This window comes from Meles meles, chromosome 20 (genome assembly GCF_922984935.1).
Source record: "Meles meles chromosome 20, mMelMel3.1 paternal haplotype, whole genome shotgun sequence".
Taxonomy (NCBI): domain Eukaryota; kingdom Metazoa; phylum Chordata; class Mammalia; order Carnivora; family Mustelidae; genus Meles; species Meles meles.
In genome coordinates, this window is record NC_060085.1 from 49996216 (window position 1) to 50015170 (window position 18955).

General features: G+C 36.8%; 1 protein-coding gene across 3 annotated transcripts in view; it reads left to right on the forward strand.

Annotated features, from left to right (window-relative positions):
* GRM7 (glutamate metabotropic receptor 7) overlaps positions 1 to 18955 on the forward strand; it is a 921897-nt gene that overhangs the window by 275602 nt on the left and 627340 nt on the right. For 2 of the 3 annotated variants that reach the window (XM_045989695.1, XM_045989696.1), the window contains exon 2: positions 9504 to 9720. In XM_045989695.1, coding sequence (XP_045845651.1) covers positions 9504 to 9720 — 217 coding nt within the window. Of the gene's footprint in view, positions 1 to 2058; positions 2070 to 9503; positions 9721 to 18955 lie in introns of those variants that run through there. The other variant, XM_045989697.1, reaches the window with a different exon arrangement.

Sequence of the window (18955 nt, forward strand, 5' to 3'; positions counted from 1 at the left end):
GTGAATACAAACAGGTAGAAAAATAAGGAGAGGCTCCAATCTAGATCCTTTTTCTCTCCTTCTTTGATGTTTTCATGTCTACATAAAGTAGGGTTTCCCACTTGGAACATGGCTGGGGAGGTAAATGGGTGACTCTTGAAGATCAGAGTAGATAGGAATTACTAAACTAGTATATATTTTCCAGATTTAGACTTAAAAAAAAAAAAAAGAAAGTCCATCATAGAACCAATCACTGAGTCCTTTGAAAGTGTGGATCAGCTTGGTCCAAAGTTAACTAAATCCTCAAAGCATTGTCTGAAGGAAAAAAGAGCATAGCTACTTAACAGAAGTCCTGAATGCTGGATGACCTTGTGCCAAGATAGAGTTTGAAGATTAGAACACCTGTACCCCAATGTTTACAGCAACAATGTCCACAGTAGCCCAACCATGGAAAGAGCCCAGATGTCCATTGACAGATGAATGGATAAAGAAGAAGTGGTATAGATATGTGATGGAATATTATGCAGCCATTTAAAATGAAATCTTGTCATTTACAGTGCCATGGATGGAACTAAAGTGTGTTATGCTAAGCGGAATAAGTCAATCAGAGAAATAATTATCATGTGATCTCACTCGTATGTGGAATTTATGAAACAAAACAGAATCATAGGAGAAGAGAGGGAAAAAATAAAACAAGATGAAACCAGAGAGGGAGACAAGCCATAAGAGACTCTTAATCGTAGGAAATAAACTGAGAGTTGCTGGAGGGGAGATGGGTGGGTGAATGAAGTAACTGGGTGATGGGCATTAAGGAGGGCGCTTGATGTAATGAGCACTGGATATGATTAATGACTCACTGACCTCTACCTTTGAAACCAATAATACATTATATGTTAGTTAATTGAATTTAAATTATTGAAAAGAAAAAAATAATGAAATTTAAAAATGAGGATTATTTTAAAACTTGAATTTAAAATGCAGTGGATAGACATGTTATAAGTGACACAGAGACGTTCCAAGGACATCTCCTAACCATTCCTAACATTTGCCAACTATGAGAGGTGTAAAATATTAGGTTGCCCCACTTTGCCTTTATATTACATCTCATTTATTCACATTAGTCTAGATCAGGTCATGTTGTTCCCCTCGACTCAATGGCTATATGAGTCGCATGTTCTATTTGGCCACATGTGCCAACATCTGGATTCTGAAATACAGTTATCTTTACAGCAATTCTAAAAACTTGGAGAAGAGAGGCAAAACAATGAAATTCATGATGGTAATATTTTTATCTATTAAAGGTTGTTGCCAAAGTTCATGAGGTTACATATGTAAAGTATCACACATCTAAAAGCCCAATATAGAGAGAGATTAATAAAGAAATTGTAATAAAACAAATTAGAGATAAACTTCTTGAAACATGTATTATACAAATTTGGCTTGCAATCCACACACAGAACTACTTGGTGGCCAAGATGGTTATTACCACCCACGGAATGTTGAAGGTGTTTGGTGTTATGCAATTAAAGAAATGATAGATGAAGGAAAAACAGTTGAAATACTTGATGATTATCTCTGTTTTGAGTAATTTCAAGTTGAATGAAACTCCAGATATTAGACAAATTGAAAGTTATTAATCATTACTCAGTACTTTGAAATAAATAAATACCGCCAAAAATCAGGATTGAAGTCCAACCATCTTTATATGAGCTGAGATATTATCGAGGGAAGAGATAAGTATAAATTGAAGAGAATGCTTCAAAGAATGAACCTGAAAGGTTTATTCATTCATTTTTCCTTTTTTTCAGATCCATATCAATAAAGCTTAATAAGAACTAAGAGTGAAATTACTGCTAACTGTGAACTTAATAATGCCCCACTGGGAGTTCATTAATATCTCAACAGGTACACTGAAGCATTATCTTAATTGCACATGATACTTTCAAAAATTGTCTTTAAGAAGTTTTGTGGAAACTGCCCTCTGGAACAAGCATTAGTACATTTTGTATTTCCTTTCCTTGCTGTGCAGATTTCCCAGGAACATGGAACCATGAACGTCATTCAGTTTTACAAAAATAACAAGTTTCCAGGTAACCGACCTTGTCATAGGCACTGTCCTTCTAATATAAAGAAGAAGAAGTTCAAAATGCATTGAACCAATTTCAGATCTTTTGTTTTTTCTAAATAAGTGAAATGGGTCTTTCATTTTGTAAATATTTAAGAATTTATTTTAAAGAGTATCAAGTTTATGTTGGATTAATGGTAACAGTTTGATTAAAAACATTAGAGCAATCCAGTCCAAATCTGGATTTGGGTTTTCAGTTATTTTGGCAGATTTGGACACTAAGGTGATGCTTAAAAGAGTGTTGATTCCAAGCCCAAGGTATCCCTTTGCCTAGAAATGTTTAACTTTGCAGTAATTATGGGATAAATTAAATTTAGTAGATTTCAATCTTGTCAACACTTGAAAAGTGAAAGTGCATCACACATTCATTTGATTTTCTATTAGACACGACATAGAATTATTTTCTCTAGATTTGTTTAATTTATTCCCTTTTTTACCCCTATTTTAATTTGCTTATGACAATGTTAACATTGAGCAAAGACATTTAACTAGAACCAAGGACATGGGATAACAAATACTAATTGCTTCTTGCATCTGACATCCAAGCCTAGTTGGGGAAGGGAGAAAAGCTAAGGAGACATCAGGGCAGAATGACCCTATTTAAAATGATAAATTTAAGTATATTTTGCAGAGTTAGACTGAGCTCTGGGCACTGCCCAGTGGTTCCCAGAATTATCAAATCTTAGGTCTAAGAGAAAAAAACAGAATGAACAGTCTAAATGATTTCCTAAGTTCCCTTTACCTTTGAATCCCCAGCCAATGTCAGCTTGTTCTACATTCCAATGAAGAGGAAGGAAATCCTAGGTAATAGTGTGCCAAGGGGGGAAAAGGGCAAAAGAAGGCATTTGCATCCATGCCTAAACCTGTCAGTCACAGGTCCACCGAAACTTGGATACCTCCCAACTCCTGTTGGTCCTTCAGCCCACACCAACCAAGTAGATGACGATTCTGTTCTCTTATGATTATTCTATTCATTCATTTACTGGCTTAGTCATTCACAGTGCTATCTAGTGTCAATGATGAACAAGGTCCTTGTTCCCCATGGGGGTAAGTTTTCTCCAGAAAGGGAGAAGAATAAACAGATAATTACACTAATAGCATACTGAAAGTTGTGACACTTATTTCCAAAGGAAAAACCACAGTGTTTCAGAACTCATCAGTTGACCCTCCCATGAACTCTGGTTTTCTAGGGAGAACATTGGAGGCTAGGAGAGAGCTTTGTGGGCCTCCTTGTGATTGTGAGTGCCAGGAAACGGATGTGAATTAACGCGATTACTCTGTATGCCAAGCAAATCAGGTACCACAGTCTCTGTATTTGTTAGATACGAGTGTTAAGAACTTGAATTTTTTAGAAGATAAAGAGGATATGTTATTTAAGTGCCCATTTAATTATTCTTGAAAATTCTTGATATTAGTTTCCCCCTGGTCTTACTTCTCTTAGACTTATAGGAATTCTTAGAATCTTAAATCTGCATACATAGTTTAAAGGTTAAAGTAAGACCAGAGTGAATTGGGATTTTGTTTGGTTGTTGTTCTCTTTTCTATTTTAAGAGTAATATATGGGTTTGAGAACTGTCGCATCTGATAACTTGAAGAATGATGGTTTTATTGCTGTTTTTATTTTGTTTGCTTTTCAGTGTTTAAAAAGGGTCAAGGAATTTGGCTTCTACATAGCTTTCAAATGACAATTTTCAGGTGTGAGAATAGCACAAAAACTTGATTACTTGAAACTAGTTTCCATCTTGTGATTATTGTCACCTGATTTATACCTTGGGAGAAATAATTGGAGAAATTGAGATTTTCTTTAAAAAAGAGACTTGGTGGAGGTGGATGCTTTTTCTACTCTTTAAAGACACTTAGAGTACTATAAGTTCTATCTAAACACTGTTTTGTTTTGTTTTGCAAAATAAGATTTTAACTGATAGTCTTAATTCTTCATTTGACTATATATTTTTTAAGATAAGAAATAAAAATAAACACTAGTCGACTTTAAATGCTCAGCTTGAGAAATGTGAAAAAGGGACACTGTTTTCACCATTATCATTTTTGTTTTCCTGGATATTTTAGCTGATGTAATTAGAAAATAAAACTAAATGAATTTTTATAATATAACTTCCCTACCTGAAAATCCCAAGGAAATAAACTGAAAGCTATTAAAACTAATAAGAATTTTAACAAGGGTGTAAGTCACAAAGTAAATATACAAAATTAATAGATTCCTGTATACCAGCAATAAATAGAAAACAAAATGAAAATGTTATATCATTCATAATGCAATAAAAATAAACATTATCTACAAATAAAGTTAATACCAATTATCTAGAAATAAAGTTAACAGTGTGCCTACATGGAGACAGTCATAAAATTTTACTAAGAGAAAAAAATGAACAACAGAATGGATGAAAGTAATTATTTTCTCATGGGGGAAAATAAAATATTATAAATGTATCAATTCTTCCCAAATTAATTTATAAGTATAATGTAATTCTCATCAAAATCTTAATGAAACTTTATTATGAACTTGAAAAAAATTATGCTAAAATTTCAGCTAGAAAATTAAACATGTGTGATTGCCTGTGGTCATTTTTAAAAGAACAGCTATGAAGAGAGGATACGTTCCATCTAATAGAGCCCTAAATCCTCTATGCTTATAAGAACTAAAATAATAAAATACTGCCCCAAGACGTGGAAGATAGAAAAGTGAAATGAGAATATACTCCAAAGATCCAAGGATGCTTAAGAATTTAATATGTGACAGGAGATGGTTTTTCTCATCAATAAAGAATGATTAATTATTTAATATATGGTGCTGGGGCAAGTAGTTAACCATTTAAGAGAAGTCACTATAGATTGCTGGTCTACCTTCTATAATAATCCCAAATAATTCCCATATAGGGAAATATTTAAATGTAAGCTTCAAATATTTCTGTCACATTGGTGAGAGTAGGGACTTGAACAGTATTCTAAGAAAATGCTCATGGATATTTACACAAAATTGCTTTGAGGATTCTTCTTTTTTTTCTAGTAGCAAAAACTTGGAAAATGTTTAAGCACGCAACAGTGAACATTAGGCTTAGATTAGGTTTAGCTGAGCATATTATACAACCAAAAAGAATGAGAAAGAGAAATGAAAGGCTGGGGGTAAAGGGAGGAGGAAAGAAGAGATTAAGACTCACATTTTCATACTTTATAATATGTATGTGCATACCTACATGCACAAATAAAAAATGGTAAAGAGATAAAATGTTAACAGGGATGAAGACATTAAAGTTATTTTCCTTTTGTTTCTCTATTTTTTCACAAATAATATACATTTCTAAGAAAAAGTATAAGTTCATTCTAAACAATTACAATGGATTACAAATGTCCTCAATCCTCTTTGGGACTCATCATTAACAAAACCATATTTATGTCACAGGCAAGTTTTTATGAACAGTAGAGAATAATAATGAAATTATTATGAAATAATAATGAAATAATAATGAAATAATAAAATGAAAATTTAGTCCTATGATAAAGATTAAAAGTGCCTGGGGCACCTGGGTTAAGCATCTGCCTTTGGCTCAGGTCTTAATCCCGGGATCCTGGGATTGAGCCCAGTGTCCAGGTCGAGGTCCAGGCTCTCTGTTCAATGGGGAGTCTGCTTATCCCTCTCCTTCTGCCCCACCTCCACCCGCCTTGTGCTCTTTCTCTGTCAAATCAATAAATAAAATCTTTTAAAAAATGCGTTAGTGGGGTTTTTTGTTTGTTTGTTTTTTGTTTTATCAGAGAAAGGAAGTCTCAAAGAGAAATCGAATATCTACTTTTCTATAGCCAAAGTATTATTACACTAAATTTTCTTCATCAAAAGATCAATTCTGCATTACTATAGACAGGAGGGTTTCAGTAGCAGGAAGAGAAGGTATAGCTAAGGTATCAAGGAGAGTGTGAAGGTCAATTACGGGAGAGGACTAAAAATAATTTGGCCAGTTGTAGGTACCAATTATAACATACACTTCAAAATAATTACTTGGTGTGCTTAAATACTATTTTGAAAACAAGTAACTAAATATGCAACACATTACTTAAGTAAGTAGCATCATATTTCATAGGTTACATAAATTCTTGCTGTCTCTCCCCTCTTACTGTGAGGAGGCATACCTTATGCAGCTATATTTTTAATCACAGAAATGAAATCCATTTGTTCTTTCAGTCCTTATTCTAAATATGCATAATGTAGGAATAAGTACACTGTGTATAAGTTGTGTGCATGATCCTAAAGGTGCATATGAGTCTTCAACCAGGAGATATGTCTTATTTATGATGAAGAGATAGACCCCAGATAGTGACCACTTTGAAAGGATGCATGGTAGTGAGGGAAGAAATTTTTTCACCAGGATATTCATCACTAAATTTGGAATACAGTTTAGAAAATGCACTTGTATTGGGAGCGCTTTACAATTCTGATTTTTTACAGCAGCTACATAAATGCAAATTCAAGTATAGAGGGCTGGATGTATCTTCATTAGTATTGTCTCAAAGGTAGAAAGGGCTTTTGGCAGCAAAGGCATCTGTGCAACAGCATGAAGCTTTCACATTTCCACAAGTTGAAATTGATGGAAATGTATTGACATGCTTGGCTTCTTTCCTTTTTATTTCTTATATGAAAAAGTCTGTCTCCTCCCCACTCTTCTCCTCTCTCCCTCGCTCTTCGTCCCTCCCTTTAATCCCTTCCTTTTTTTTTCCACCCAAAGTGTTTATTCATTTTATGTTTTCCTTACCTAAAATTCATAACCTTAGAATGATAAATGAAACATATGGAGCTCATTTTACTAAGATATCTGTATAGGTTTCACCAAGGTGTTTACATAAAATGTTTGAGTAACAGTCTAAGAATGATCACTAAAAAACATTTAGTGGCTCTGTAGTCAGTGCTGTGGACTCCAGAAATCTACTTGCCTTCCTTGTTTTATTCTTCTTATTTAAATGTTTTACCAGCAATACAGCAAAGTGTCATAGTTAAGAGTTCAGAAGTTCACACAGGCTAGTTTCAGGTGTGAGTACTGCTCTCTTTCTTACAATTTTGTGACTTGAGGCAAGGTCACATTCTACTTTGAACTCTCAATTTCCACTTATATAAAATGAGGCAGTAATCTAACATAGTAAAGAATATTTACTGCTGGTTAAACTCATACGTAGGAAACTTTTAGAACATAACTGGCTGTAAGAAAGAGTTGGATAAATAGGCATTATTTCTAAAGCAAAAATGACAGAAATATATTAAAAAAATATTCTTCCCTTAGTAAGGGGAATGTATGTGATGATGTGTCATGGAGTACTTGGAAAGTCAAATATGAGTAATGGGTCAACTTAGTAAGGAAAGACGCACTGTTCTCTGTTTTGATTATCATCATCCCCATGTATGAATCAACCAGTCCGTCCCAGCATTACGCTAAGCATAGTATAGTCATTATTTTTATCCCTCAAAACAACCTTTTATTAATGATACCTCATTGAATTTAAAACAAACAAAAAAACAACTTCACAAGAACACACTGTCATGAAGAGAAACATCAGGCTTTGGTTCCAGATCCTGTCAATACTAAATCCCATTTTATTTCCGTTACACCTCACAACACCTACTGCTACAAAGAGTTTCTCCTTATCAGCTGACTTTGTCAGCTGGTTTTGGGCTTTGAATTAGTGACAGTGCCCCCAGTGGACAAGGAGGAAAATGCATCAAGGATGGGCTGCCTGGTGGGTATATCTATTGTTGGGGCTGTCTGACTTGGGAGTAATGATGACCTAGAAACGTTCTTAGAAAAATGAGCTTTACAGAGGTGGTAACCAGCTTTAAACAACAGTAAATGGGTTTGCTTTAGGCAAACTGCACTGGAAGGAGAGGAATAGATCAACACTGAGTAGAATTTTTCAGGGTTCAAAGAATCGATTTGAGTATAGCTTTGGCATTTTTGGAGCAGAGCAAAGATCAAAACTGGCCTGTAGATACTTGAGAAAACCATATGATAAAGCAAGAGTAAGTTCTGGGAGAATATGCAAGCAGAATTTTGTGAAGTTGCTCATTCTTACAGGCAGATTAATGGTACCAATCATAGTCTATTGCATGCTGAGGTTAGAAGACCAAGGGGGCAATGTATTGTAATTGTAAGTGGTTTAGAGGTCCTGAAGTTAGGACCTATGGCAGGGTCCTAACTGATGGCTAATTCAGGGTTTCCTCTTGGGTATGTGGAATCCCAAGCAAACATTTTTTGTAGGGCCTCTTTATGTATACATAATTTGAGCTAAAATCAGGATGTCAGGCCTTCTTAGGAAACAAGTGCTATATCAGGTAATGGGAGAAATCTGCATGTTAGGCTACCCTTCTGGAACGAGGGTGCTGCAATTGGGTCCTAGGATGATCCTCACAGGTATAAGTTCTAGAGCTTTTGGGACACCTGGTTAATACCATGCACGGTAGGGGACTGGAGGACTGTCTAAATGGAAAAATGGGAATCAGACACCACTATGGGCTTGACACAAGCAGAACTGCCAGTCCTCTATCATCACCCAAAGAGGAGCTTAGGAAATTTTGAGGAAGGTCCTCCAGAGTATGGGGACTACTGAAGTGAAGGCTTTGTGGCAAGGAACCCCCTGGCCTGGTTCTCAGGGTGTTACTTAGCTACTTCATAATATTCTTGTGAATAATACATGAAATAATGCATGCAGCTCGCTTAGGTATTTCTTCACAGATGGTTGGTACTCAATGTTAGATGTCTAATGACTGCCACCAATATTCATGAGCTGGATCAACTAAACCAATCTCTATACAAATTCCAGTTAGGCAGTTGTGTTTTTGTGGTGGTGGTGGTGGTGGTGTCTAATAGTTTTTAAGAAGTAAAGCATGGGGGAACCTTGGTGGTTCAGTCGGTTAAGCGACTACCTTTGGCTCAGGTCGTGATCCCAGAGGTCCAGGGATCAAACCCTATGACTGGTTCCCCACTGAGCAGAAAGCCTGCTTTTCCCTTTCCCTCTGCCCCTCCCTCCTACTCCTGCTTGCATGCTCTCTCTCAAATAAATATGTAAGTAAAAAAAAAAAAAAAGTAAAGCATGATTGTAAGTGTTGGTCAGAATGTTTGCAAGCTCTTTTCTTCTAAGCACCATGACTCATGTGATTTCCATGCCATCTTCTTTCTCTCTGAGGAGGAAGCAAAAGGCCAAGGCACAAAAGTACACCCTTTTGGGCTGTCTGAAAGTAGTTGGTTGCATTTAGATGATTCACAGTTACAGGGTGTTGTTTGCTAAAACACACATCCTCTTTGGAGTTCAAGCCCTGTATTTTGAACGAATTATCCTAAGTATAAATGAATCTCTCATGTCCTGGTCGTGTGCTCTCTCATGTGGTGCTTTCCTTTCTTTCCAGATCCCCCAGATCAGTTATGCATCAACAGCACCTGAGTTAAGTGATGACCGACGCTACGACTTCTTCTCTCGTGTGGTCCCACCTGACTCCTTCCAAGCTCAGGCTATGGTGGACATTGTAAAGGCCCTAGGCTGGAATTACGTGTCTACCCTCGCATCTGAAGGGAGTTATGGAGAGAAAGGTGTGGAATCCTTCACGCAGATTTCCAAAGAGGCAGGTAGGAAAAGATTGCATTGGTCAAATGACACTCTTCACATGTCTGTGGCTTGTAGTGTCCTTTCCAATCTTCGTCATATCAAACCAACACTGTAGATAATCACCATACCCCTACTCTCGCATTCCCTTCTGCCTATTAAGTAAATTGGTAAAGAATTCATTTATAACACTTTGCCATTTTTGAAGAGAATATTTTCAAAAGTGTGAAACTGGAGTCCTTTAAGTTTCAGTAGCAGAAAGGAAGACAAGAGAATATGCACTTAATCTGGTACCTTACTTCTGTGTAATGAGTAATGGTGTGGATTGCAGGCTGCATACAGAAACCTGAGGCGGTGCTGCTGAGTGTGCAGGTCCTTCCTCTCTGCCCCTCTCTAAAATGCACGAATTGTTTAGAATTATGAGACTCTAATCATGGGGGGCTCTTTGCTTTGAAGAAAAATGACAGTGACAACTCTGAATGACTTATCCACAACAAAGTTAAACAAATTATCTGGACAGTAGACTGTATTTAGTCAAATAATCTTTGGAACTCTATTTTGACAAAGACAGTTCAATTAAATAGTACTTGTAGTAGATTCTTCCATGTTTCATGGAAGTAATGAGTTCAAGTGTTTGGCCAGCTGGTTTCCGTTGGGGAGATTTTGAAAAATGAGATAGAATCTTCACACTTTGGAATTCTGGCAATAAATATTGAGGATTCCCCATATGGAAGTATTGGATACAGTAAACATGTATTTTAAAAATGCAGGCTTGGATATTCTTGTAAAGTTCTTCATGCTAAAGGTAGGCCCTCAGTTTGGGTTGTAAGACTTTCATCTAATCTAAACTGTTATTGACTGGAATAGTTAGCTGCCCGTTAAGGCAAACACACACACAGAAAAGGTCCTTTTCATGAGGAAAGATGTCATAAATCCTGACGTTTGTAACACTTGACTGTCAGACTGCAGTTTCACCGAGACGCGTCATGTGTTAGTGGATAGACGGTATATCTGCATGTGACTACTGAAAAAGGGAGCCAGGGCTTGGATAAATCCCATGATTTTAACTCAGTCCCTTACTGTTTGCTCTAATGTGAATAATTCTCTTGAGAACTGGGTCCTTTTTATACCTTTCCTTCTGACTAAAGTGTTCTTACTCTTCATACCTTTGACTAGAATACTCTTGACTGTTGACAGGTCTCATCCTAAATGCCATATCTGGGTTTATATATAAACGTACTCCAAACTTCCTTAGGTCTATCCACTTGGTTGTATTTTTAGTGTCTTCTCCCACAGCACTTGTCACATACTCGTATAATTTGTTGTTGTTGATGTTTTCTGTCTTGCCCCATAGACTCTAAGAGGAGATCCTGTCTGTCTCATTCACTACTACAGTCTCAGCCACTGTGTTTCTAAGGGAAACATACTCAGTATAATTCAGCCAGAAAATCTCTGATTAGGAAAGAAACCTTAAATCTGGGCTTGTGTCATGCATGCTTTGATTTATAGGCATCATTCACTTTGTGGATCTCTAAAGAAATACCTTATCAGTTTTGATAACTGCATTTTTAATTTCTTTCTTTGTTTCTTGGACTCTTGTTTTGATCCAAATGCTAGAAGCCAGTTTAGAGAAATAACTAAAATATGAGCATAAAAGCCAATATAAAAGATAAAGAGAAAATATGGGTAAAATAGTAAGTAGGCTCGGAGATACAGTTCAGATATCATCTTATTCTATGTAATTGATGCAAGTTGGTCTCAGATTTAATGCTGATCTTTGTATGGGATAAAGCAAAGAGCAGTACCTATTTTGTTACAAAATTTAGTGTCCATGAGGTCAAAATCATGTTGATTTTTCAGTAAACGACAGGAACAAGACAAATGTTTGCTTTGGATCTTTTATAAAAGACTATATTTTATAGATAGGTCAGTGGTGAGTTTCATATGGTTGTTTATTCCTAGTGTCACTTGGTGAAAACTTAAGATACAATATCAGAGTCTGCTTTATAATGACACTGCAGAAAGAAAAAGCTGTTGCAATATGGCACGAACTCCAAGCTCATAATTTTAGTTAAACATACAGTGAAATGACCCTGTGCAGAAATAAAAATTGTATCATTGGCAGGCATTTCAGATGAGATTCTTCAGTTTAAGAGCCTTTGAATTTGGGGATGAGAGTAACTAAAAAGCCAGTTGCAGAATTGCAAGAAAATATTGAGGGTTCAGGTAATACCTCACAGATTGGTTCTTTTCCTGCAAGTATTATGATATTCACGATATATTTATAATAAATTTCATTGAAACCATAACACGTGTGCAATTAAATAAGTGAATGCACTCATGTGCTTAACAAACACCCCTGTTCCTCTCTTAATGAGAAGAAAGGAGGGGATATTACGACTTAAATGGCATGCAGGACCTTTATTCTCCAATGTGTACATTCCTTAGAGGAAACTTAAGGTGGGAAACATGACTGTATTGCTTCTTCAGCTGTTTTCACTTCTGTGGCCTCATAATATGAGCATCTTCCTACCCCAAGCATGGCTTCAGTAGACAGATACATAGTCATATGCCATAGTCTCTAAAATAATCCAATTGCTTTCTCTGATATTCAGCCTAAGAAACAGTGATGTATTCTAATTCAGAAACAAAAAAAGAAAAGAAAAAAAAATCGCTTTATTGGAATTTCTTAGAAGTATATATGCTTAAGGAATTTTTAAGGGTAATTTTAAATGTCTACTTTTTTCCTTTTGTCTGAGGAATGTAGAACCTTGTCCCCAAAGAAAGATTTGGGTCCACATGCATGTGTAGGAGGGGTAGTGGGGCACAGAGAAAAGTAAGCACTCTGATGTCAGGAGAATGGGAATTTGAGAAACAGGCACTATTACTTTGATGCTGTAAAACTTTTGATACATGATTTAACTTTGAAGGTCTCAGGTTCCTCGTGTAGAGAATGAAATTAATACCTGCTTCATTAGGTTAGTAATGTAAGTACGATTATACATAGGGAATCACTTCACACCTAACGATACCAGATTCTTTATTTTTTTAAATATTTTATTTATTTGACACAGAGAGAGAGATCACAAGTAGGCAGAGAGGCAGGCAGAGAGAGAGAGCAGAGAGCCCGATGTGGGGCTTGATCCCAGGACCCCGAGACCATGACCTGAACCGAAGGCAGAGGCTTAACCCTCTGAGCCACCCAGGCACCCCACAATACCAGATTCTTATTAGTGCCTCCTCACACAGTTCTGTTCTCCATAGATTACTGTTGCAGGGTTCTTGTCTCATGGAGTTAAGAATGAGTCTGTCAGACAACTGGGTGAAGTGAAGTGAAAGTTGATTAAGGGAAGGTGAGAACAGAAAGGAAAGAAAAGGAGTTCTCTAGAGTGAGGAGACCTGAATGGGTTGCCATTGAGGGGTTTTATGGTCAGTCTTTTATAGAAAACTGACCAGGGCACTTGGCAAATACCTTGTCTATAACACTGAAGACAAACAGGTGTCTTGTAAATATGAAAACATCTTCCCAATATTTAGAACAGACAAGGTGGATTTCTTGTTTCCTTCTCTCTGGTTAATATCTTGTCTATAACATTTCTCCACATCTGGGATTTCTGTGAACCTGGTTAGGTAGTCCCCAACCTGTCTCTCCCTAGCCTCACCTGTCCCTTACTCATTAGTAGAGTTACTGTTTGAGTTTTAAAAATTTGAAAATAATATAAGTGATGGATGAATTTGCCTTCAGCCAGAACTACAAGGTTTTATATATTACATATAATTATATAATATAAACTGTAAGTGTATATAATAGCTGAGTTGCTATTTTTGCTAACGTGCTTTCATTAGATAAGAAGCATAAGATGAAAAGGAGGTTAAGTATTCATATTGTCCTATGTATGTATTGTGTGTGTATGGAGAGAAAGGGAAGGACAGAATGCGAGTGAGAGAGAGCATAAGCTCATTGATGTTTCTGTGTACTGCTAGAAGGCTTGAAGGGATTATTTCCATTCTTCCTGAACAGTTTGACTTTGAAGATTAGGATTCTTCTCTTTTATAAATGTCTTTAAGAGTTTCACCCTGGGTACCTGGGTAGCTCAGTCAGTTATACCATGAACTTCGGCTCAGGTCATAATCTCAGGATTGTGGGATCAGGCCTTGCGTGGGTGCTGTGCCTCAGCAGGGAGTCTGCTTGAGATACTCTCTCTCCCTCTCCCTCTGCCCTCCCATGCACGCTGTCTCTCTCTCAAATAAATAAACAAATCTTTTAAGAAAAAGAGTTTTACCCTTTCAGGATACCTTAGTTCCAAACCTTACTTTCATCTTAAGTCCTAAAGCAGTTCTACTTATGGAACTAGAGTGTGAGGTGTATCCATCAGGCACATAGTCAAGAACATGTGTGAACAATCCTTTATCATACTCTGATAGAACAAGTCAAGACAATGATCTCTGAGGAAAAGAGCCATCCTCCATCAGGAGGCCATATAATTCATTTGGAACATGGAAGCCTAGGCAGACTTTCTCTAAATTGTCAAAGAAAACCTCAGTAATTCTCTCATGTAGTCATTGGACATTTAAATATGCATGGATGCTGCTCCTTGTTGAACTTTCAGAGAGGACTGTAACATGATTTTCTCAGATGATGAGATTTTTGTAAAACAGTTATATTTGCATAAATTGCCCTGTTTATTTGAATGAATTCACATGCAATAGCAACAAAAACAATTTATTGTTTCATATCATAAGAATGAGAGATTATTCACTCCCAATGCACTTTAATATTCAGGTCAACATAATAACCTCAATAGCCTAAATTAGACATACAGACTCCTCTTTCTAAAACGAAGGTAAAAGTAAATACTTATGATAGCATTTACAGCATTAATATATCCTAGACTTTCGAATCAAATTTGGTTCAAAGATTATGAGAACAAGTACATCACTATGACTTTCAAGTTTGTCAGACAATTTTTAGGAGAATCCCATGACCACTGCTTCACCATATGACACAAATAGTAATGATTTGCTACTGCCCATGGTATTATGACAGATGTCAACTTTTCAAAATCTGAAATAAACAGATGAATTATCCTTTTGGTATTTCATGCCAGTTACTTAGTACAGTTATCTCAATTGGTCTTTTTTTTTTTTTAAAGATTTTATTTATTTTTTTGACAGACAGAGATCACAAGTAAGCAGAGAGGCAGGCAGAGAGGGAGGAGGAAGCAGGCTCCCTGCTGAGCAGGGAGCCCGATGGGGGGACTCGATCCCAGGACCCTGAGATCATGACCTGTGCCACCCAGGCGCCCCTCTCAATTGGTCTTATAAAGTAATTAGCCATTATGAGTCAGATAAACCATAGGCTTATTTTTATTTAGTACTCTATCTTAATCTAGAATATTCTTTCCTAGAATACTTAAGTGAGATTTAATTGACTATTAATAACTATTTTACAACCCTCAGTTGTTTTTGTTTTTTGAGATTTTTTTTTTTTTCCTAGATCTCAGGAGCTAGTTGGATTTGCTTATTATGGGATTTTGTTTTCCTTATAGGTTTTTGTGCTTCTCTCACTTTCAGAGATGCAGAGTTCTCTTTCATTGTGTGGAAATTCTCAGTCTTCCCCACCCTACCCTAACCTCTATAAGGTCAAGAACTTAGCCGTGTGACTCTATAATCTACCATAGTATTTGACATATAGAAGGCATTCAATAAATATTTGAGGGAAGGAGAGGAGGAAGGAGAAATTGCACGTCTTCCTTTGCCTTTTAGAAAAACAAAGCCTGTAGATGAAGCACTTATGATATATAATTTTATGGTATATAATTTTGTGGCCTGTGGGTCATAAAAATGATATCCTATACCTGTTTACTGTGATTTATTACAGATGCTCTCTCTGACTCTGCTGCCTTCTTCTGTCTTATGGTCTCGTCACAGAACTTGAAGCAGTGTGATGCAACATGTTTTTAATTCCCAATTCTCCATCTAGGATGGATTTCAGTGTTTTCTTTTCCTTTTGTTTTTTTTTTTTGTTTGTTTGTTTTGTTTTGTTTTTGTTGCTGCCTGTGTCATGGTGAATACAGAAAACTCAGAGGCATTTTAAAGCCTAACTGCATTGTTTCCTGAATGAAGTGTTCAGTGGTCCTAGTTTAAATACAAGTATTAAACATTTAAAGGCTAATTTTCAAAACATACAATCACAAGAACTCCCGTGACATCATTTATCTTCAGTTGTGCTTAAAACTAAACTGTAAATTCCCCAAGAAAAGGCTCTATATTTTTATTTCATTTTTTGGATTCTCAGGGGTTAGCACAGCATTTTAGATTTTAACCCTGACTCCCTTTCTTAGCACATCTTGAGGGTGACCCCTTAGGCACCCCATCATTGCTGTTAACTTCTGGGCCCCATTTGATTCACTTTCATTCATAGCTACAGCTATCCATGCCTCCAGATTAGCCCCTCTGATACAGTATTCATTCGGTTATGATGATAATCTTTCTAAAATAGAAATTTCATTATCTGTCTCTGGTCTCCCTTTCCCCAGAATATTAAGTAAAACAGACCTAGTGTGGCATATAGGTCCTTTCTGATCCAGTGTGTGCTTCAGTCACCAGTCTCATTCACATACTGTCCCTGTCCTCTTTTATTCTCACCTCAAACCCCCATACATACTCTCTTTACCCTGCCACAATAACCTTCTGTAGGTATCAGGATACTCTGTTCCTTTGTAAATGCTATACCTCTGCTAACTCTCAATTTATTTTCTCAAAACGGAACACCTTGGGAAAAGCCATCCCTGACTTAATCTTTGTGATTCTATTTCAGACTGCAGTGTATATATATGTCTATTTTAACTGTGCTCCATTTTAAGTCTACTTCCCTGAACAAATTCATGGAGAATAACTAATTGCATAAGTCTTAAGGAGAAAACAAGCCTCATCTCCCTGTAGAGCTAAAATTGCTAGGTGTTCATATCCCAAGCCTCCCTTGAAGCCAAGACTTAGCTCTGCAACCCAGTCTTGGCTAATCAGACATTCACACCCTGGGTGAATCAAGAGCTGGGGGTGCATGGAAGCAGAAGCAATGGAAACCCATATCATTGACAGTGACAGCAGTGATATCCATGTTCTCAGGCTGGAGGTGGCATCCAGCATCAACTGGCAGCAGAAGGACAGTCTCCAACTTCCAAGAGTTGCAGCAACAGTGCCCTAGCTAACTTGGTTCTGTGACACCGTTTTTGGCTTTGATATTGATGGCTTAGTCATTCTTTGTTTTGGCTCCTTTTCTGACTTTGTTTCACTGGCCTCCCCAGGGATTCTGTGGGGTGTCCAGCATAATTTGAATAATAATTTAAGGTTGCACCTGGGTGGCTCAGCCAGTTTGAGTATGTGACTTTTTAAAGATTTATTTATTTATTTATTTTTTTTTCCCCCTTTTATTAATTTTTTCAGCGTAACAGTATTCATTCTTTTTGCACAACACCCAGTGCTCCATGCAAAACGTGCCCTCCCCATCACCCACCACCTGTTCCCCCAACCTTTATTTGACAGAGATCACAAGTAGGCAGAGAGGCAGGCAGAGAGCCTGCTGAGTAGAGTGCCGATGCGGGCTCGATCCCAGGACCCTGGGATCATGACCTGAGCCAAAGGCAGAGGCTTTAACCCACTGAGCCACCCAGGCGCCCCAGAGTATGTGGCTTTTGATTTCAGCTTAGGTCATGATCTCAGGGTCATGAGATTGAGACCCATATCGGGCTGTCTGGGGGGTGTGAAGCCTGCTCAAGATTCTCTCCTTCCTCCTGCCCCTCCCTTCCTGTTCCTGTGTGGGTGATGTGCATGTGCACTCTCTCTCAAAAAAACAAAAACAAAAACAAAAAAACAAAAAACAAACAAAAAAACCCCCACTTTAAAATAATAATTTAAATTTATAATTTATTTTCTTCTTAATCTAGACAGGCTTTACTTCAGTTGTTTGGCTTTTACCTTCATTAAAATAATTGAGAGTGTCTCCTCTATAAGTTCCATAATACCTTTTGCATAACTCTGTCATAGAATTGATTGCATGTTATTGTAATCTGTCTAATTATCCTCTCCCATTATAATGTAAATTTATTGAGGATAGGCATTATGTTTTGTCTTTCAATACTCTATACCCAGGATAATGTCCAATATAGAGTAAGCTCAATAAATGCATATTTAATTTAAAAATAGTCTTTTAATAATGGAAGAGGTAATGATTTAATGGCTATAGTTGACACAGTGAAACTGTGGGAAGTTTTTCCAGTTAAGCTTTCTAAACTTATCATTAATCTGTTGTAATAAACTGATTTTATAAAAGGAAAAAGAGGCATAAAATATCTGCTGGTCTGCCTTCCTTCATACAGTGTATGTCTGAGTACTTTGTGTCAGATACTGTTCCAGCATAATAGTTATAAATAATAATTATAGTAGTAACAACCACAAGGAAATAGTAATAATAATCTTTGCTTTCTAAGAGTAGAAATACCTAAGTAGAGCCATGCAAACAGCTTCGTTGAGGCATGCTGTAAGGGGGAACTCTAGAAGAAAATAGATGCTTAGCTAAGCCTCAGAGGAGTTGGCAGAGAAGGTTGACCTAAATGGGGCAATGAATGTCATTTTAGGAAGAGAGAGTCATATTAAAAAAATATATATATATATATGTAATGGTATTTTAACTTTTAAAGAATAGAAGAAATACCATTACTTTGAAAAAAATAATGCATTTTGAATTACTATGATATAAAATGTTCTTCCACACAACATGGAAACTATTGCAGAAAATGCTCTGGCTTTTGGGCCAAAAACTTCTCATTTCAGCCCTAAGTCCTACAGTAACTGACTGGGAGTCAACATACTGCTCCTTTGCTTTGTAAAGTCATCACACGTTTATTGAGAAAACTGGCCTTTCTTGATTCTGACGATTCTCAGATGCCTATCATCCAGATTGCAAAGGGTAGGTTTCTTCCAGGCAAAAATGGACTGTCACTGTGGATGTGCAACTGGAAATAGATGATGACAGAGTGTTTTTTGCTGCATGAAGGAATAGACACTAGAAAAGACATCTCAGCAATTCCTTCTCACCCCTTCAGCCTACCTTCATTGCACTTGAGCATCATGTAGGCATATGAAAGGATCTGAAGATAAAGGGAATTCCTGTTTTTCTCACCTACTTGGTATGATTACCATATGTTGCACATGCTTTGTAGAGGAAGGACATAGGATTCTGGTACTGAGGTTAAAGAT